This window comes from Melanotaenia boesemani, chromosome 8 (assembly GCF_017639745.1).
Source record: "Melanotaenia boesemani isolate fMelBoe1 chromosome 8, fMelBoe1.pri, whole genome shotgun sequence".
NCBI lineage: Eukaryota > Metazoa > Chordata > Actinopteri > Atheriniformes > Melanotaeniidae > Melanotaenia > Melanotaenia boesemani.
The window spans coordinates 19,989,311-20,007,946 of record NC_055689.1 but is presented as its reverse complement, the minus strand read 5'-3'; the positions used below and the strand labels follow the sequence as shown (position 1 = coordinate 20,007,946).

Below are 18,636 nucleotides of genomic sequence, written 5' to 3'. Positions count from 1 at the left end.
TATTCTTAACAGTAAAGCTTCGCAGATGTCATTTCTCTCTATTTTCTGGTGTGGCATGCGCAGAGTTACATAGAATACCATTATAAGTGAGCTGGGCGCAGCAGGCTGAAATGACTAGCAGACATGTGGGTTGGGTTTTAAGGGTAGGAATTTCAAGTCGGAATCGCTTCAGCTTTGAGCAGTTCAAACAATGCTAATTGCATCAGGCCCTGACTGTCAAAAGTGTGCAGATAATTAGAGTGAGGGGGCAAAGTGAACCCAGGGTGGTAAGTGTTAGTACATGACAATGCTTGGGAGCCAATGGGAGCATGGAAAAGGTAACAGGCTGAAAGGAGGGCTAATTAGGAGAGAGCAGTGCAGAAAATACAAATGGTAGCTGCTCCCCCAGGGGCCCACCAGTGCTGAAAACAACAGCCATTATTGACAGTTCATGCAGAGCTTTGCTTGCTCTTCTTTAATGGAACACATTTCCATGTTCTACTTAGATATTTCCTAATTGTTTTCTCAGAATTGAAGACAGTTTGGTTCTTCAGTTTGGATTATTTTAACCCTAGTTAACAAAATTTTCTGTCTCTTTTTCCCCTCTCTTTGCAAATCATCATATGTGTAGTTCTACAGTTTTTTATGACAGCATATATTAATTATTATTTAAAAAAAAGGGAAATAATGAAGATGAACTTCTTTCAGTTTAATTTGCTGAGAAGGGGCACATATGTGATGGAAATAGTTAATTTTCACCCTAAGTAGGACTATTTGGCTTAGCTTCCACCTGCTTTGCTCCATCTATAGATTTTTCCTCCTGTGTGGACTCCAGACTGTCCCCTGTTTGATCACCGGCACTGTAAAATGGATTATATTGCACTCCATTCTGCAGGGATTCTGCCTTTCTTTGTAGAGCAAATAAAGCTCAAGAAACAAATGAGGGGGTTCATACTACTGTAAAACAAACTTTTCTCAATCCAAACAGATTTGACTCTAGTGGCAGATACATACTGTAGGTGGAGACCATCCTGAAGCACAGCAACCTTTTTATTTACTTAGGAATTTATTAGATTACCACTGTTCTCCAATGAGTCAAAAATTTGACAGCCCTGACCACAGAAGGATGGAGAAATGAATTGTTTTGTCTTTCCCCATTCCTGGATCGCGTGTAATGATCCATCTGTTTAAAACTGCGGTAAACATTGGACCACTGCTGCCTATTTATATTGTGCCAGCAGATTTTTACGGCATGATGTTCAGCCTTATTGTATTAAAGCAGTGAACCCCTAACTTATTAATTTTGCGATTTGCTGTCTTTTCTGTCTTTGTGCGTCTCTGTGTGTCAGGGTTCAGCCGTGCAGCCTTGCCATTCGGGCTCGTCAGAAGAGAGCTCTCATGTGAAGGATATGCAATTGATCTCCGCTGCCCGGGTAGTGATGTCATAATGATCGAGACGGCCAACTACGGCCGCACTGATGACAAGATCTGTGACGCTGACCCGTTCCAGATGGAAAACGTCAACTGCTACCTCCCTGATGCCTACAAGATTATATCACAAAGGTAAAGCGCTGGGGAGAGGAGGGATCCTATTTCACAAACATAAACAGAAGCTAGGGAGAAAAGACTGGCCCTCCTTTTTTTTTCTCTAACAATACTACTGCACACAAAAAAACTGTTTAAAAAGCTAATTTTATGTACACATTTATTGCCATATTTTAGCCATATGCTTGAACAAATATACATGTCTAAATGTTAAAAAAAATATAAAAAAAAACACAATTTTTTTCTTATTTATGTTCAAAATACACCCACCTCTTTAAGGGTTCATCTTCTGAAAGGCTCAATCTGCTCTGATTGGTCAGATTACATGTAAGCATAGCACAATGCAGCTACTCATTTTTCATTTTAGGCTTATTGGACTAATAAATATGAAGGCTTAATCGAAATATGTTACATGATAATGTCATTAAGTAACAGAAGAAAAAACTGAAGAATAAACAGGACTTTTTAGGCAGTCCAGGAGCAGTGTTTTCTGTGGGAAAGATTAGCTCTCAAGGGTGAGGGCTTTGGGCTTTGCCACTCTGCAGAAACTTATGTGCACAAAATTGAACATAAGAAACTGAAAGAAAGCATAATATGTGCTGACAGTTAAATATGTACAGTCAAAGTGGCATCGTCTTATGCCTTTCATATTGTTATATCGTAGTGTACTAAACTATATATTTAAAAATCCTAAAAAAAAAAAAAAAAAAAAAAAACTGGGGCACAGATTAATTCTTGACAACATCCATGCAGCAGAGCTCTTCACACCAGCTGCATGTTGTTGCTTGTGTTTGAGTCATAATCAGCATATCTCAGAGAGACCGTAAGTCACATGAAGACCCTCTTAATTCCCTATCTGGAAGACTGTGCTTGCTTTGTTCAAACACTTGTAGTTCATTGAAGTGGCTTTGCCTCAGGTAGTGAGCAATGCCCATCATCATGGCTTTTATCCCGGTTACCCTCTCACAGGATGCTGCCTCGTTGTCAAACGACAGCACAGCAACACTTCAGCTCGACTGCTGCTTACCCCTAGAGGTGTGTGTATTTTTAAAGGGCACTGGATGAACTATTCATAAATAGTAACCAGCACAGTTCACTTTCTAATGCACTGCTCTGTCTTTACCTGCTCCCTTTTTAAAGCTGGCTTCTGAGCATCATCGCCCACCATGTCAGACCTCTGGGATTCTTCCTGCTACCTTCCCTTCTGTATTTACTCCCATGAGATGAAGCTCTACAGAGGAGTTTCATGAATGCATCTAGTGCCATTGTCTTTCTAAATTTACACCACAGTCCCACAGTAACATGCTTCTGAGAATGTCCATGCCCTTTGGTTTAACTGTAAACTGCCACACATCTGTTGACAAGTCAGATTCAGATTCAGTGGAGCTGCACTTCAAACTTAACTCCATCAAAGATTCCCAGGAGGCAGTGTGCAGCAAAGGCTTTGTGAAGAGCCTGCACCACAAGCTCTTAACCAGAATTATTATAAAGATTCAGATCAGAGGAAATAGGCTTCTGACTGTAATTAAAGTTGACATGATAACTGGGGATCTTGAAGCGCTCACAAATCTTTTGGCGACCATGATCAGGCCGCCATTGGTGTGCAGCAAAGTAGAACAAGGGTATTTAAACTCAATCACAATACCCTGTCAATACTGTCAAGATTAACAAAAGGCAATAGCCCCACAGACGGATAAACAAACATATTAAAGACGACTGGGGAGATGGAAACAGTTGGATGTCTGCTGCACAAGTAGCAGTTTTCTTGGTTTTTTTAAAATTGCAACAGAAAGTATTCATCAGCAGCCTGTTTTCACAACAAAAACAGCTAGACAGAAATCAAATGGCTTGATTTTCTACAAAGGCTACATCAAAGTGTTTTGTCAAGAAAAATGTTTTGGTGTTGACAAAAAGTGGCTAAATGAAGATTTACGAAGAGAGTGGTGGAACTTCAGGTTAGTGGACCCCGTTTAATATGCAGGTGACCATTCCCTCAGAGGTGTGCTGTGAATGGACAGTGTGTTCGACCTTTCTCTCTGCATGTTTTTTGTCCATTCACCTCGCAACCACTGCAGGTACAAAAAACTACTCACACACTTGCATGGAAAAAAGAATCATCAACATACACCTGTTTTTCTGCCTTCCATTACCTTACGTCATTGACCACCTCTTCTCGAGCCCTTTAAAAATATCAGAATGAATCTTTTAACTGGTCAAAAGTGCAGCTTTTTTATAGAAAGAGAGCAGGATTTAAACACTTTGCTACTATGAGACTGTACTTGGTGCAGTAAAGATCATGTGCAGCAATTAGTTGTTAAAAACAGACTGTAGGAATACTTAGCAACACCTCCGTCTTCTCCAGCGCATCTAAAATTGACAGGAGGGCAAAATTCCACAGTTTCTCACAGCTTGAAATAAATTAGCAGCAGTGAAAATGTATCCAGATCTTTGCATGAACATAATTCATACTAATCAATATTTAGTTTATACAAAAGATCAAATGATGTTACATAAAAGGGTGACATTTTAGAGACTCATCCCCAACTTATTGTCACAGACATCTCCCAAATAGACAAATTTGTTTCCCCATGCAGTTAGTAGAGACCAAAAATGGAGCTAAAAGTTGAGCGAACATTCCTTTTGTCCTGCAGCTCGTTAGCTATGTGTCATATTATGCTGGATCTGTATTATTGAAGCTAAAGCTTAACTGTTCTGTATACAAGTAAAGGTTAAGGTTAACAAGCATTTGTGTAACCAGAAAAAACTACCATCTTTAAACTGATATATTTAGAAAATAGAGATACTTGAGAAATATCTATAGAGATTGATTTCTATTCATAAATCATTAGTAATGCATTTATCTGTAAATGAACCAATGTATTCTTGGTAATGAATGTGAAGCTAACTTTACTTATTTGATATATGGCATTGCATATCTGAAATGTTACAGTAGATCTTCAAATAACAGCCATGGCAGTTATCTGTCCATTATAACCTCTGTACTGAGTAGAAAAAGAGTTAAGCACATGTATCTCAAAACTCACAAAGACAGAACTGTTTATTTTCCAGCACTGGGAGCTGTTGTCAGTCAGGCTTAAAAACACTCAATGCTGAATGAAGTGGAATATTTCTGAGTGTATTTGAGGTGATGCAGTTGCTTTATCTGCTGTCAGTCGGTTCACGTTTCGATACAGTAACCCTTCTCCCTCGTGGCTGTTCTCCTGAGAATTTGCTGCAGAAGAGTATCGCTCTTGTGTAGCTGGAATTGTATTGAAGTTGAAACCATCGCTGATGATGCTGATGTTTTTTTAATTCCACAATGAACTTTGCACCTTTTTTTTCCTTTTTAAATTTATACGTTTGATAATCTGTTCCTTTTAAGAGATGTTCCTGAGCAAATACGTATCACTGAAAAGTAAAGTCATACTTGAATACTTACCCCCTTTTTTTAAGGATTATTTTAGCCTGCTGCTTCAGTCACAGTTAAATGTGGTTTTTGTGCAGCACTGTGCAGTGACAACGCATCTTCGATCTCTAATGGTTTGTTCTCAAGTGCTCAAATCTATGTCCGACTTGCATCTCTGCTTCTGACCTTCTCAAATATTTATCACAGGCTTGCAAATTGTTGAATGTTTCTATTTTGGTGCCAGTTTTCTTTTTTCTTTCTTTCTTGTTTGCCTCTTTTTACTCACATCATTCTCAATCCTTCTGCTTTAAAAGAGCTTGATTGAACTGGAGCCAATTACAACCTATACAGTATTTATACAAATTCTGTTCTTTTTTTCTTCCCTCTGTCTCTTTACTTGAACTTCTTAACACCCAGAAACATGTGCCAATGTGCACACACACACACACACACACACACACACACACACACACACACACACACACACACACACACACACACACACACACACACACACACACACACACACACACAAGCTGTCTTTGCAATTCACACATTAGACTGTTAATTCACTGAGGGAGACCGCATCATACTGGAAAGCAAATAACCTTTCACAGAGATGACACATTCATGTCTTGTTTGGGTGAACATGCAGAGGAGCTGCTCTGTTATACTTGAGGCCACCCAGTCCAGTCCTCTGCATGTCACTGCCACCTGTCGTGTGTGTTTTAATGAATGTCTTCTCTTTCAGTAGCGATATGGAGACAGTAATTCCTAACATGCCTTTGGCCACATTCTCTCTCTGTCATTCATCCCATCACCTTCATTTACTCGCCTTTAATGCTTTCATTTCCTCTCTCTTCTTGCCAAGGTTTAAACTTGAATGCATAAATGACAGTGCTGCCTGGGATTTCATCAATGTCAGTGTGACTGTAACAATGAACTTTTCCCTCCTCTGTGTTATGAATGTTGTCTCTGCAGAGTACTCTTGCTGTGGGTAGTCATGATGAAATCTCTGGTCAATCTTTCTTTTTTCTAGGTGCAACAACCGTACGCAGTGTGTGGTTGTCACTGGCTCTGATGTCTTTCCTGATCCATGCCCTGGCACCTACAAGTACTTAGAGGTCCAGTATGAGTGTGTTCCCTATAGTAAGTATTGCCATCCAAATCTCATACTGAACTCTTACTGTGTGATATTAAAGTGTCTGATGTGACTATAGTCTCTCTTCATTTGAAGACATTTCACAGTTTGTCCTACAGATGACACTTTAACATGTGTATGTGGAGAAATATGGTATTATCAACTAGGAAAAGTCATACTGAGATATAGATTTTCAGTCTTTTAAAGGTTCAATATACCCCAGTTATGACAAAGAACCCTTTTTCTCAATTACCTCTAATGGAGTCTAGTCATGTGTATAGTTTAATGATTTTATTGGCTGTTCTTGATATTTGAGACATTTGCCTCTAGGCTGAAGTTCCATCCTGCATCTGGATCCTGGCTAGTAAAATACTTTGAGTAATTAGACACCAAAACAAGCAAATGACTAATTAAACTACTTGTCTTTCCTCTTTCTTAGGAAGATAATTTCAATGACATTATTACCATTTTTAATCAGAACTGCCTTTCTAATGACAATGGCCAGGCACTTCTGAGACTGGAGACCAACTTAAAAAGAAGCCTTTACAAAGTGCTTGAAACCTTTAATCAAGCAATCAACAGGGGGCGACACTTATAATCACAAAAAGGTGTCAGTTTGTATTGGTGTCTACGGGAAAATTACTCTGCTGCTGACTACATTTGCAACATCAGTAAACTGTTATCTAAATGAGTTTCTGGTTATAATCACCATGGTTTTACACATGTTTCCACCTCCTCTCATTAACATGAAAGAACAAGTGCAATATGCCAAATTTAAAATATTTATTGAAGACTACTCTTCCCATGTGTATAACTAAAGTGACTGGTTTATTTTAATAGTTTTTCTTCTTCAATTTTTTGTAGTCAGATAGTGACCAGTAGACCTTAAAATAGACATACATAATGTACAATGGCTTATACTACTTGCTGCAAACCAGGTAATGGAAATATTATTTTACACCTTTTGCACCTATTTCTTTTATTATTATTATTATTTTTCTTAAAAGGTAATATTAACTTCTCTTGACAGTTTTATAGACGCACAGCTACTGTAGACAGCTGACATGCCAAGTTTCACTGGTGGAAGATTAACTTGAGCTAATTGATTGTAAATCTCCAGCAGTAAGATTAAAATTTTGGCTGCTGTCGGTTTAATGTGCTTTCTGTGACTAAGGAAGTTGGACACAGTAACACATATCAGTATGTCAAACTCATCAGTTTAAGACTTGTGAAGCTGTCAACACCATAAACTGTGTTTTTGCTTTAGTTTTAGTATAGGTGAGGAATCATTTCTAAAATCTATATTTTTTAGCTACATTCACCAAAACATGCCGTCAGATTCAAACAGGAATTCCACATCATTTAGATTGACTCGCTCTGTTTTTATTAGGATTTGGATTTGATTTATTACTGTTTATGTGTCCTGTCTGTATAAGACTCCTACTTAAACAGCAGAAAATTTACTTCTAGTTTAGAGTTTGTAGTGCTGATAGCATTTAATGATTTTTTTAATGGAGAAATCTGTTTTATAAATTGCTCTTTCTTTGGACAATCCACAGACCTCACTGTGATCAGTTGACATTGGCACTACTTTATACTGAACAAACAGGCCCATAATTTTTTCACTCATATTTGTGTACTGATAGAAATCTCTGAGCTGGATATTTCCACACCTGGACAAATAAAAATGAACTATCTGCTTGACTAGACATCATTAAAGGTGAGGGAGAAATATGTTTTCTTGTAATTTCTGTGAACTGACCTTTTAAATGGTTCCCATAGTAATAAATATATTGGGAAGCATGTTTTTTTTTTATATTAGCAACAAAAAATGGAAGATTTTACTTTAAGTCAGTGTAAATATGTTTAAATTGTAAGATAATTCTGCATCTTTTCCCAGATTAAACCAAATTCCTACACTCAGTCATAGATCATCTCAAGTCTTCCAGTGGTTTTAATTAAATGTACTGCAGAGTTGGTTAAACCCAGAGCTATTTTCAAGTTAATCTTCCTTAAAAGGGTGCTTTAGAGTAGTTTATAAATGCAGCTGAAGGCTTCATTCCTGCCTGTGAAAGTACTCAGTATTTAAATTGATGAACTGTAAACATTTTCAGAAATATTCACTACTCTTTTCTTCTTCTTTCAAACAGACCTCCCTTTCACCTCCTGTCCTGTTCCCCACGACTAACCTCTTTGCTCTAATTTTTTTCCAACTTCCAATCTTTCACATAGTGTCTCCAGCCTCTCCTCCTCCACCCAGTATATACAGCTGCAACAGTCCACTTAAAAAACGCCATATTAGGCCGACTATCCATCAGTCATCTCATGTGCTGGTGCTCATTGGCTCATTTAAGATTCAGCGCTGTAACATTAGCACCGTGTCGTGTTTTACGTGTGTGGGCGAGCAAGTTTGGAATCAAGTTTTGATTTGTGTTTAGAAAGTTTGAACAAATTCCATACTCAGTCAAGACATGCCAAAAACAATTTCTGTGCTGTTCCTCTAAGAATGTTATACACCTAAATACGACCAGAGCTTAGGGATTTTTCTTCCTCCTGCCACTTTAGAGGAAGCATTTTTAGAGGGATTTATTCTGCTTTTACAGTGGCCAGTACATTATTTTATTGGCAGATAACGATGGTAAGAATGAAAAGTTTCATGTGCGGGATCGCATGGCACATAGCTTGTCTTTAGTCATAACTTGTCTGTTTTTATATCCTAGGATGAGAAGCTGTTTTACTAACAAAGACTTTTTTTTTCCCTCCAGTTCTACTTCCTTCAAGCTGCCCTGTGGTTCATTTCATGGTCATACCCTCAAACTAATTCTCTTTCTTTGTACCTGCTAGTTGACTCATGATAACCTTTCTCTCCCTTTTTGCACTCTTTTTTTGCTTTCTTTTCCAATGCCTGAAATAGAAGTGGAGCAAAAAGGTAAATGAGTGGTCTGGTCCTTCTCTCCCCCTCCTTCGGCTCCTTGTTCTGTGGTGTTGAGTACAGCTCCCTTCACGTTCCCTCCCCTCCCCTCCTGATTGCCTCTCCTGTCAAATGCTAAACCCATAGGAGGATTGTTTGCACCCATGGAATCCAAATGATTTGCAGAACAGAATTTCAAATGAAAACCACGGTCAGCAAACTTAGCTTTCTTTGCAATATGAAAGAAAACACCAACTGTTCAGTTTCGATTTGTTCCCGGGACCCTCTACTAGTAATGTAACACTTGAAGAATGACTACTTGTGTATATACTCTTATTTGGCTCAGTGTTAGTTTGCTTGGCCCAACTTCTGCTGCACCCATAGCACGTGATGTGAAATAGCAGTGATGGCTGAGTGAGTTTGGCACCGACTGAAAAAAGTTTGAAAAGAAAACAAAAAATCACTGTGTCCCTTTTTTATCCAGAACTAATTAATTTAAATGGGAACCTTGCCATGGCCTCCCTCACCCATCAGTGGTTACTCTTGCCTTTCACCACAGAAGTAGTGAAAATCCTTTACCACTGTATTATCTATTCCCCAACCTCCACTTTATTTTTACCTCTGCTTTGCTGCCGCCACTATCATTGACAACCTTTTGTTTACCCTCATCACAAGATGTAAACGTCTGTTTTTCTTTTTTTTTTTTTTTTTTTTTTATTTTATTTTATGACCTTAGTCATGTGAGTATGCATGTGAAGTGTGTCCATATACCCAGCTCTTCATGTGGCATTTGACATTAGAGACAGGCTGGTATTTGATAATAAAAAAGAAAAAAGAAAAAAACAAAAACACTGTGAACTTTACTTCCTCCATTTTCTATGTCTTTCATTTGCAGGATTTATGTACTTTTTTCCCTTTACATTTAATTTTATTTTGTTACGGAGTAGCAGCAGACCCTTGAGATGCAAGTAACCTCATATTTTTCATTCTAAATAATCTCTATGACACATACATTTGTTTTCTTTTTTCCCTACTCATTAGTACAAAAGCACTAGTCAAACGCTTCCTCCAAATTCACAGTCTTTGATCTTTTTGTCCTGCACTTGAGTCACACAGCAGCAAGAATCATGCCTGAAATGTGTAATTTGTGGTTTTAACATTTTGCCTTGTTGTACTTTGTTTTTACTCTCCTCTCTATCACTAGTTTTCATTTGTCCCGGGACTCTGAAGGGGATAGGAGCTGCCACCTTCCTGTTTGAGGCCGAGCAGCAGGCTGGGTCGTGGTGCAAAGACCCACTGCAAGCTGGAGACAAAGTCTTCTTTATGCCCTGGACGCCATACCGCACAGACACCCTCATCGAGTATGCCTCTCTGGAGGACTTCAAAAATGGTCGCCAGACAACCTCTTATAAACTGCCACACCGTGTGGATGGGACAGGTTTTGTGGCTTACGATGGTGCTATCTTTTTTAACAAGGAACGCACGCGCAACATTGTGAAGTTTGACCTGCGCACACGCATCAAAAGCGGTGAGGCCATTGTAAACAATGCCAATTATCACGACACCTCACCTTACCGTTGGGGTGGCAAGACGGACATTGACCTTGCAGTAGATGAGAGGGGATTGTGGGTAATCTATGCCACAGAGCAGAACAATGGGCGCATAGTGGTGAGCCAGCTCAACCCATACACTCTCCGCTTTGAGGCCACCTGGGAAACAGCCTATGACAAGCGCTCGGCCTCCAATGCCTTTATGGTATGCGGCGTGTTGCATGTAGTGCGCTCAACCTATGAGGAGAATGAAAGCGAAGCCAGCCGGAGCCAAATCGATTACATCTATAACACCAAGCTGAGTCAGGGCGAGTATACTGACATCCTGTTCCCCAACCAGTACCAGTACATCACTGCTGTGGATTACAACCCCAGGGACAACCAGCTGTACGTGTGGAATAACTTTTATATCCTGCGCTACGACCTGGACTTTGGGCCACCAGATCCTGCTGAAGGTGAGAACAGCTTAGTTTTTTGTAGTCCATTGTCTTTGTTTAATTCCTCTATTGTTGGCAGGAACGCTGGATGTCACAGATGGCTGCCTTTTAATTCTGGATGCAATTCAGGTGTGATAAAGAAAAGGGGGTTGTGTTATTCTCGGGGAAAGGCCTCATTTGCAGACACAAATTACAGATTCACCTTGGAATGACAGATAGCTCCCTGAGGGGTCATGCCGCTACAATACCCGTTTCTTTATTACATGAGGCAGGCTGGAGCATTCAATCCAGCAGATGCGGGGACCCCATCAAATTCTTCAATCTCTTGCCTTATCCAAAACCATTATGAACACTGCCCTCCTGAACTTCCCTCTCATGCTGGGAACATGTCTGAGAAGTATTGTGCACAGTATGACAGAGGTTATCCTCTCCTCCCTAGCTCAGGATTTCAAGTTGTGTTTCCATGGTTACCACTTTAACTTCGCTGTAGCCATTTTTTTTTTGTAACAGATGAGGAGATAATCGCCAACCTTTTGTGGGCTAATATTTTTCAAAGGCTTAAGTCTGTGTGAGTTATGGACCACATGGCACATCTGTGCAGAAGAATGGCTGGAAAGAGACATCGATTACAGTGAAGAATCATGTCAGGCGGTTAACGGTCTTAAATTAATCTGTGAAGTGCTGAGAGGCGACATACGTGTCCTCAGACAGGCACATTACATCAGGCTGATAATGGGTTTAATTACCTGACAGCAACCAATTTATCCCATACAGCACAGATAAGTCTCCTGTATGAAGTGGGGAAACAAGAATCTTGACCTGACTCAGTGATACACTAGACGCTCAGATTCCCCCCTTCTGAGCCCTGGTCCATATTAGATTATGATTTTTAACTTCTGGATATTTAGGAGGGGTGGCCAAGGGGTAGGAAATCTGATTCTTGACCTGTGCTGTTGAAGGGTAGGGGTTGATGTTTCAATGGAGGCTGTGTGCTCATGAACTCTGGCCTCTTGTCAACACGTCTGTTTGTTTTCCTGCTGTTCCCTGGAATCTCCCCAGCATGATAACTCGACACCCAGGGAGGGGGATGCCAAGTTTGTGTCTGTTTTGCTGAACAACCAAAGCCTCAATAAATGCTCATGGAGATATGAGAAATACTCAAACTTAAATGAGTTTGTCATGCATGCAAACCACTAGCTGAACTGCTCACATCCGGGTGTATGTAAATGTAATTAACAAGTGAATTGTCATAATTACCTTCTTTGTCTCTAAAGAGTCTCAGGGAGAGGAGGGAAGTAGCGGTCACAAAGCATTTTCAGCTAAGGGTTTAATGTCCTGTCTCAGATACTATAATACCTCGGTAAACATAAAAGCCACAGAGGCTTGGAGTTGCCACTTGCTGCAGCACTAGAACATAGCTGTTGATTTCTCTCATTACTCTTAAGTGATGGTTTCCTGTCACGGTTCTGTCTTTGGGATCCAATCAGAAATGCATCTCTGCTACAGAGCCTGTCACTGTGGATCATTAGGTGTGTTTTACAGGAACATTTTCAAATGTTGCATGCTCAAGAAGAAGGCATCTCAAGATGCCAATGCTAGCAGCACACCGGGCTCTGTGAATAGTACTTGAAAATAACTGGTTCTTGTTTATTAGTTGTTTTGTTCAGATCTACACCTTTAACTTCTTTACTGTCTAGCTATTAGGATTTATCGCTGCCCATGATATGTTGTTGAATTAAACAACCTATTCTCCAGGGTAATCTAATGATGCTGAAATAATGTCTCACTCTCAGAAACAGAGGGGCATTTGAGGCGTAAAGGAAATTAATTGTGCCCATTAAGATTCATCGACCACAGAGGGAAATAAATAGAACGCCAAATTCAGTGCATCTTCTCTCCCTTTTCAAACAAACAGCTATTATTGTCAGTGTCCTTTTTCTGTCATAAGGATCAACCTTGGCTGTGATGTTAATTTAAAAAGGTCCTCAGGATAATGAGTTCATAATAAGGAAATTTTTGCAAAGTAAATTAAGCAGAAAATAATTGACTTTAGCCAACTGTGTGTTCCTTTACCTTGAAGAGACTCTATATAACATTGTGGGCTATTTAATTCTGGCCCTAAAGTGATTAGCACAGATCATTCCCCATATTGATTTTTCTCTGTATTGTTTAAAACATTTCACACCAGGGCCGGTTCTAGGAATGCATACATGAGGGGGCAGGCATAAATTTGAAGGGGGCATTATGAGTACATACTTCAGCATTTTCTTGTTGTTGTTTTTTAAGTGTTTCTTTAACGGAACTGTGCTGTTAGTGGAGTCCAACTTCAAAGAAATGGATTGCACTTTGTCAGGCCTCTACTCTAAGACCTGTGCAGCTTGGGTGTCCCACCTGAAACCAAAGCTCCTGCTCGTATAGCTCTTAGAGTCACTGAGGCACGCAAACCCCCTGACCACAATAAGGTGGCAATCCCTCAGGGGGGGAACAGAAAATATCAATAACAAAATGAAGTAAGAAAAAAGAAAAGAATGATCCATTATCAAAGCTTTAACAACCAACAAAATAACAATTGCCCTATTGGACAGCCATTAGATGTCTAAGCATTTTGAATAAATTTGAAACTAATAACAATAAACTCAACTATCTGTGTGTTTGTTTCTGTCTGTATATAGACCATAATGATTAAAGAATCAGCACTACCTTTTTTAAAAGCTCTAAAAAATGGATGCATCATGCAGGAGGACTGAATGAAACTTTCCAAAGTGGGTTTTGTGGCCGGAGTTTTTTTTTTTTTCTAACTACAACTCTCCAAGATCGGAAATGCACATTGTCGTCTGTTTAAGCTGAGGCATACATGAAGCTCTGAGCTGAACTGCTGAAAGCAGCGGGAATGTAGAGTGAAACTTTCTGTTATTTTTTTCTTCAAACTAGCATGCTGAACTAAAGGCTGGGCGGAGCTTGAGGGGTCTCATATGCGCAGCTCGTTTTCCCTCAGTCTGTATTGTACCGAGGAGGCAGTCACATCTATGGCCCGTGCGTGATTGATCACTGCTCCTACTAACAGGCGTAGACACGTTTAAATAGAACAGAAACAAACCCCAGTTGACAGAATAGATGCAATAAATACGTCTGTTATTATAAGTATTTATTCAGTATCGCTACAACACATTTAACAGAGCTTTACTCTATAAGTTTTACCGCTGGAGCTCAGCAGCCGCTCTCTCTACGAGGGGGAGAAATATGACACCGCAAGATCAGGCTGTATGTCAACTCATTTGCATACTAAACACTGATTGGTTGTTTTCTGTGGTGGTGGGAAGGACTTGTTGAAGACAGTACAATGGATCCTGTGAAGCTCCGACACACAGAGTTCAGTACAGAGGGGAGAGAGCGTTTGGAGAGATTTGCCCATTTCGGCGCATTTGATTGAGGGGGCAGAATGTTTGTTTGAGGGGGCACTGCCCCCTCTTGCCCCTGCGTAAAGCCGGCCTTGTTTCACACAGATTTAGCTTGCATGCATGAGTGTTCTGCTCATGCATTTTGAACATAAACCACAACTGCAAGAGTTCAGCTTTTAGGATGTCTGCCCTAAAAGGAAGTAAATGCCAATTTAAAAAAAAAAAAACAAAAGAAATCCCATTTAAGTGTCTGTAGTTACAAAACGTTGAGGGACACCTGTAATGTATCCTCTGTGATTTGAAAGGACATTAACTGATTTCTTTTGCAGAGTGCATTTCACACTAACAAGGAGAGAAAGTAGAAAATGAATTTGTCTTTGAGGTAGCATTGATTTGAGACCTTAAAGATGAGAGGCGTAAAATTGATGGCTTTGTCTCTGAAAGGTTTGGAGTAATCTGGTAGCAGTAGGCAATGTAAAGGCTGTTGAATAAAAAAAAAAGACAAAAATATACATATATGTATATTTAATATAATGCATTCCACACTTTACAAAGTTAGACATTTTTGTTGTTACTTGATTTATTTATTTTTTTATTTTTTCCCCTTTGTGTCTAAACCCAGCTTAGCATTTCATTGCACTTTGCTTTTCTTTTGTATTCCTGTATGATGCCTCCAGGTGAGCCTTCAAGATGGAGAACATTTATAGATGTATCATACACTAAGCCTGTGTTCCACCCTCGGAAACATAATGTTTGGCAACAGAAATATGACATAAAGGAGTCAGGGGATTTGGAAGAACCTTAATGGTTTTGCTTGCTGGATTATGGAAGGAAACTCTTTTAGTGGGCCTCATAGGTGTACATGACACAGAGTTTTGGAGTGTTTTGCTCTGAGTATATTTTTGTCTCCACATATATCTTCCTGTCTGCATGAATGTGTATGTATGGCGACCTGCTTTGCCATCTCTTTTCGACACATACTGTCTACTTGTGACTGCTACGCCTGCTGCTCCACAGTATTTGGTTTCAGGCTTCATAAATTACCCCACACAGACACAAGATATGTTGGGCAGAGCTTTTCTTGTCTATTGCACTTAAAAGAAGAAGCGTCAATAAAGCTGTCAGCCCTGTAATAATTCCATAACAACTTTTTTTTTCATTTTAAAAGGAATAATGATACATTCTTTAGCATCAAATTAGAGACCACACACAAATTGTCTTGTGGCTCTTTACCTTCCAAGCTCTTGTCACATAAGCCTGAATCAAGCAGAACAGCATGAGTGCATATAAACAGCCTGATGTAAAATTCATGTCTTGTGGGATTTGTTTCTCTGTCATTAATTACCAGCGAGGGCTCCAGGTAAAGAGGCAAAAGACCAACTGCAGCTGAGCTCTTATCCTCTAAGACAGGCTTGTTACTGAGTCAAACTAAACCAAATCACACATGGATTTCTAAAGAAGTACAACACATAGTTTACATGGAGTCACACCATGTCTTCCCTTATCTGTTCCAAGCTGGCCAGGAGATAGCTTTATATTTACTACACCATACAGAGTATTAAGGCCCCTCCTCCCCCCTCCTGCATTTAGTAATGTTAAAAAGAAGGAGAAACAGTAGGAAAAACTACAGGTCATTTGCTCATCATTTCATTTAGCTTTAAACTGATGATGATAATTTCCTGCCAGCTGCGTGAGTTTGTTTATTATAGTAAAGTTTGCTGAGAGGATTAGCTTTCTAAGTGACTTATCTTCAAAACTGAAGCTAATTAAAACAGCTTGATTTGACTGCACGTTGTCATTCTTCTTGCCTTAATAGCAAGTATTAGGCAGCTTATGATCCATTTATTATGATGTCCCTCTGGAAAGGTAGATTTTTACTGCTCTGACTCTGACTGCATTATTTGAATAGGGGGGCTGGGGGGTTACTGTTAGTTTGGGCTATAAAACCAAGACCAAACAGAATATACAGACCTCTTATCATCTGATTAGGGTCTAATAATTTTGTCATCTTCCTCTTAGATGCCTGAATGACTCAAGGGTGCTATAAAGTAATGAAACTAATTCTGCTTCATCTCTGTTTCAATTGGTGATTGATCTTGGAGGACAATCTCCCTTCCCCTAAGCTCTGTTTTAATTTACACACTCTGTTTTGACACTGGTCACAGTCATTTTTCAATTGCTCAATCTCAAACTCTCCCATTATTTACAAGAGGTATTATTCAACATATGGAAACAGTATGCCTTTGGTGTCATATTTCCCATAAAGAGTGACTTCACTGCCTCTTGAGAGAAATGGTAGCTAATTGGTGCAGCCCTCTCTTGGATGAGTGCTACCAGAGGACACGAGTCTCTTACTGGAGGGGAATTTGCTCTTTGCAATCAAAAGAAAATTGTAGCGCACATGGTGCAGAGGCATCAGAATAAGCTGCAGAAGCACTGCCATTTGAACACATTACTTCATGTGGTAGAAGGGAGATGTGTGCATATCTAATGCTTTTGATGTTACCCACTCTCTGGTTTTAAACTCAAGACATGATGACTACAAACATCCTCAAAGATGCCATCTCGTCTTTGATTAAGACTGCTTCTCATAATTAAAATAAAATGATAATGAACAGAAAGAGACAATGACCATGTATTTAACAGCATGTTCAAATATTGTTCTGATGCCAGTGTCATCTAGGATTGTCAGAGATGGTGCTTTAAGGTGGATAATTGCCTGAAAATGTGTGTATTATGAGTAATATTGTCAGAGATTTTTTAGAGTTACAAAGCAACAAGAGTGTCTGGTTGCAGCTTCTATATTTTGATGATTTATTGCATTTTTTCTTATTGTTATTTTTGTAGAATGAATATATCAGACTTATGGGCAATTTCTTAAATAAGTCAAGAAATCTTGAAATGTAATCTTGGGCTCTATGAAATAGACTATTTATTTGCAGTCCAGCAAGAACATTTATTTCTATTAGTTTTAATGGAAATTCATGCTGTTTTAGGGAAAGTCTGTGACCAGCAAGGCTTCATGATTTTGTTTGACAAAGTTATTGAATAGGCAAATTTTATAATAGTCAAAATGACGGTCTTCGACATTCTAGTGTTAAATGTATTTAATGTATACAAGATAAAAAAACTGGCACAAAGATAAATTTATCACTACAGATTTAAACTCATTTCTGTGAGGTGCAGAGTTAAAAGCCTGTGCGCTGAGTCGTCTGCTCTTTGGGTCTGAAAACTTGCCTGAGAACCTGATTTGAAAAACAATAGGTCAGTAAATGAGGTGAGGCCCATTTTTGCTTGATGCAAAACACAGATACGCAGACGGATGGATAGTTTCGTCTGTCTTCTACGTCATTTACGTGCGTAATTTTGTCCTTTTTCACGGAGCTTAGCTATCTGTTACTTGATGCAGAAGACGGAGCAATACTACCAGAAATTGCAGGGGTAGTGCTAAATAGAATAGCTGACATGTGACCAGCAAAAGAAACAAAACAGAGAAAAAAAAAGAAGAAGATCAGCAAGGGGGGAAAAATAAATAAAAAAGCAGAAGAAGAAAGAACATGAACACAACAACTGTAGAAATTGCACAAGCTTTTTAAAAAAGACTACATGCGAGTGTTTGGAGCATGTTGGGCTGTTGGAAAAACTTTATAGCCATGCATTACTGCTGCCAAATGGTGCCTGAAACTGACGTCGGCTCACGAACTGAACTCTGAACTTAACAATGCCCACTAGTGGAGGAATTGACTTCTCAACCATGGCAGTGCAAAACATGCATAGAAGTATGAGGACGTCCCTATTCATGTATGTAAGGGAGCATAAATGGGCCTTAAGTGTGGTAGAGGGACTCAGGGAAAACTAGAAATCTTGGTAATTCTAGTGTTAATTTAATATACTGCTACTTTAATTTCCGTCAACTGTTTAATGCACATGTGCAGCTGACCCTAATAAAAGTGTATTTAGCACTCAAAGGTTGTAAATTAGAACTAGCTCTTTGGCTACTTGACAAAAAAAGATAAGAGATTTTTATCATATATTATGTTTCAGGTAAACAATTTCTAGATATTAAGTTAGGCTCATATCGCCCAGCTCTAGTATGTATATATATTTATTCATTAATGGACTGTACTTACTGTATATAGCACTTTTCTAGTCATGTTGAATCAGAGGGCTTTTTACCACATAACACATTCACACACACAAACTCATACATATATACCCATACAGCCCTTCTACTGTTACACACTAAGTACTTTGCCCCATTACACACAT

The 18,636-nt window shown here is 39.2% G+C and overlaps 1 protein-coding gene across 14 annotated transcripts in view; it reads left to right on the top strand.

Annotated features, from left to right (window-relative positions):
* LOC121644435 (adhesion G protein-coupled receptor L2-like) overlaps positions 1–18,636 on the top strand; it is a 92,729-nt gene that overhangs the window by 37,561 nt on the left and 36,532 nt on the right. For 9 of the 14 annotated variants that reach the window (XM_041992345.1, XM_041992333.1, XM_041992335.1 and 6 more), the window contains exons 3-6: positions 1,329–1,542; positions 5,970–6,079; positions 8,986–9,000; positions 10,187–10,987. In XM_041992345.1, the coding sequence (XP_041848279.1) occupies positions 1,329–1,542; positions 5,970–6,079; positions 8,986–9,000; positions 10,187–10,987 (1,140 nt within the window). Of the gene's footprint in view, positions 1–1,328; positions 1,543–5,969; positions 6,080–8,985; positions 9,001–10,186; positions 10,988–18,636 lie in introns of those variants that run through there. The other 5 variants (XM_041992343.1, XM_041992332.1, XM_041992344.1 and 2 more) reach the window with 2 other exon arrangements.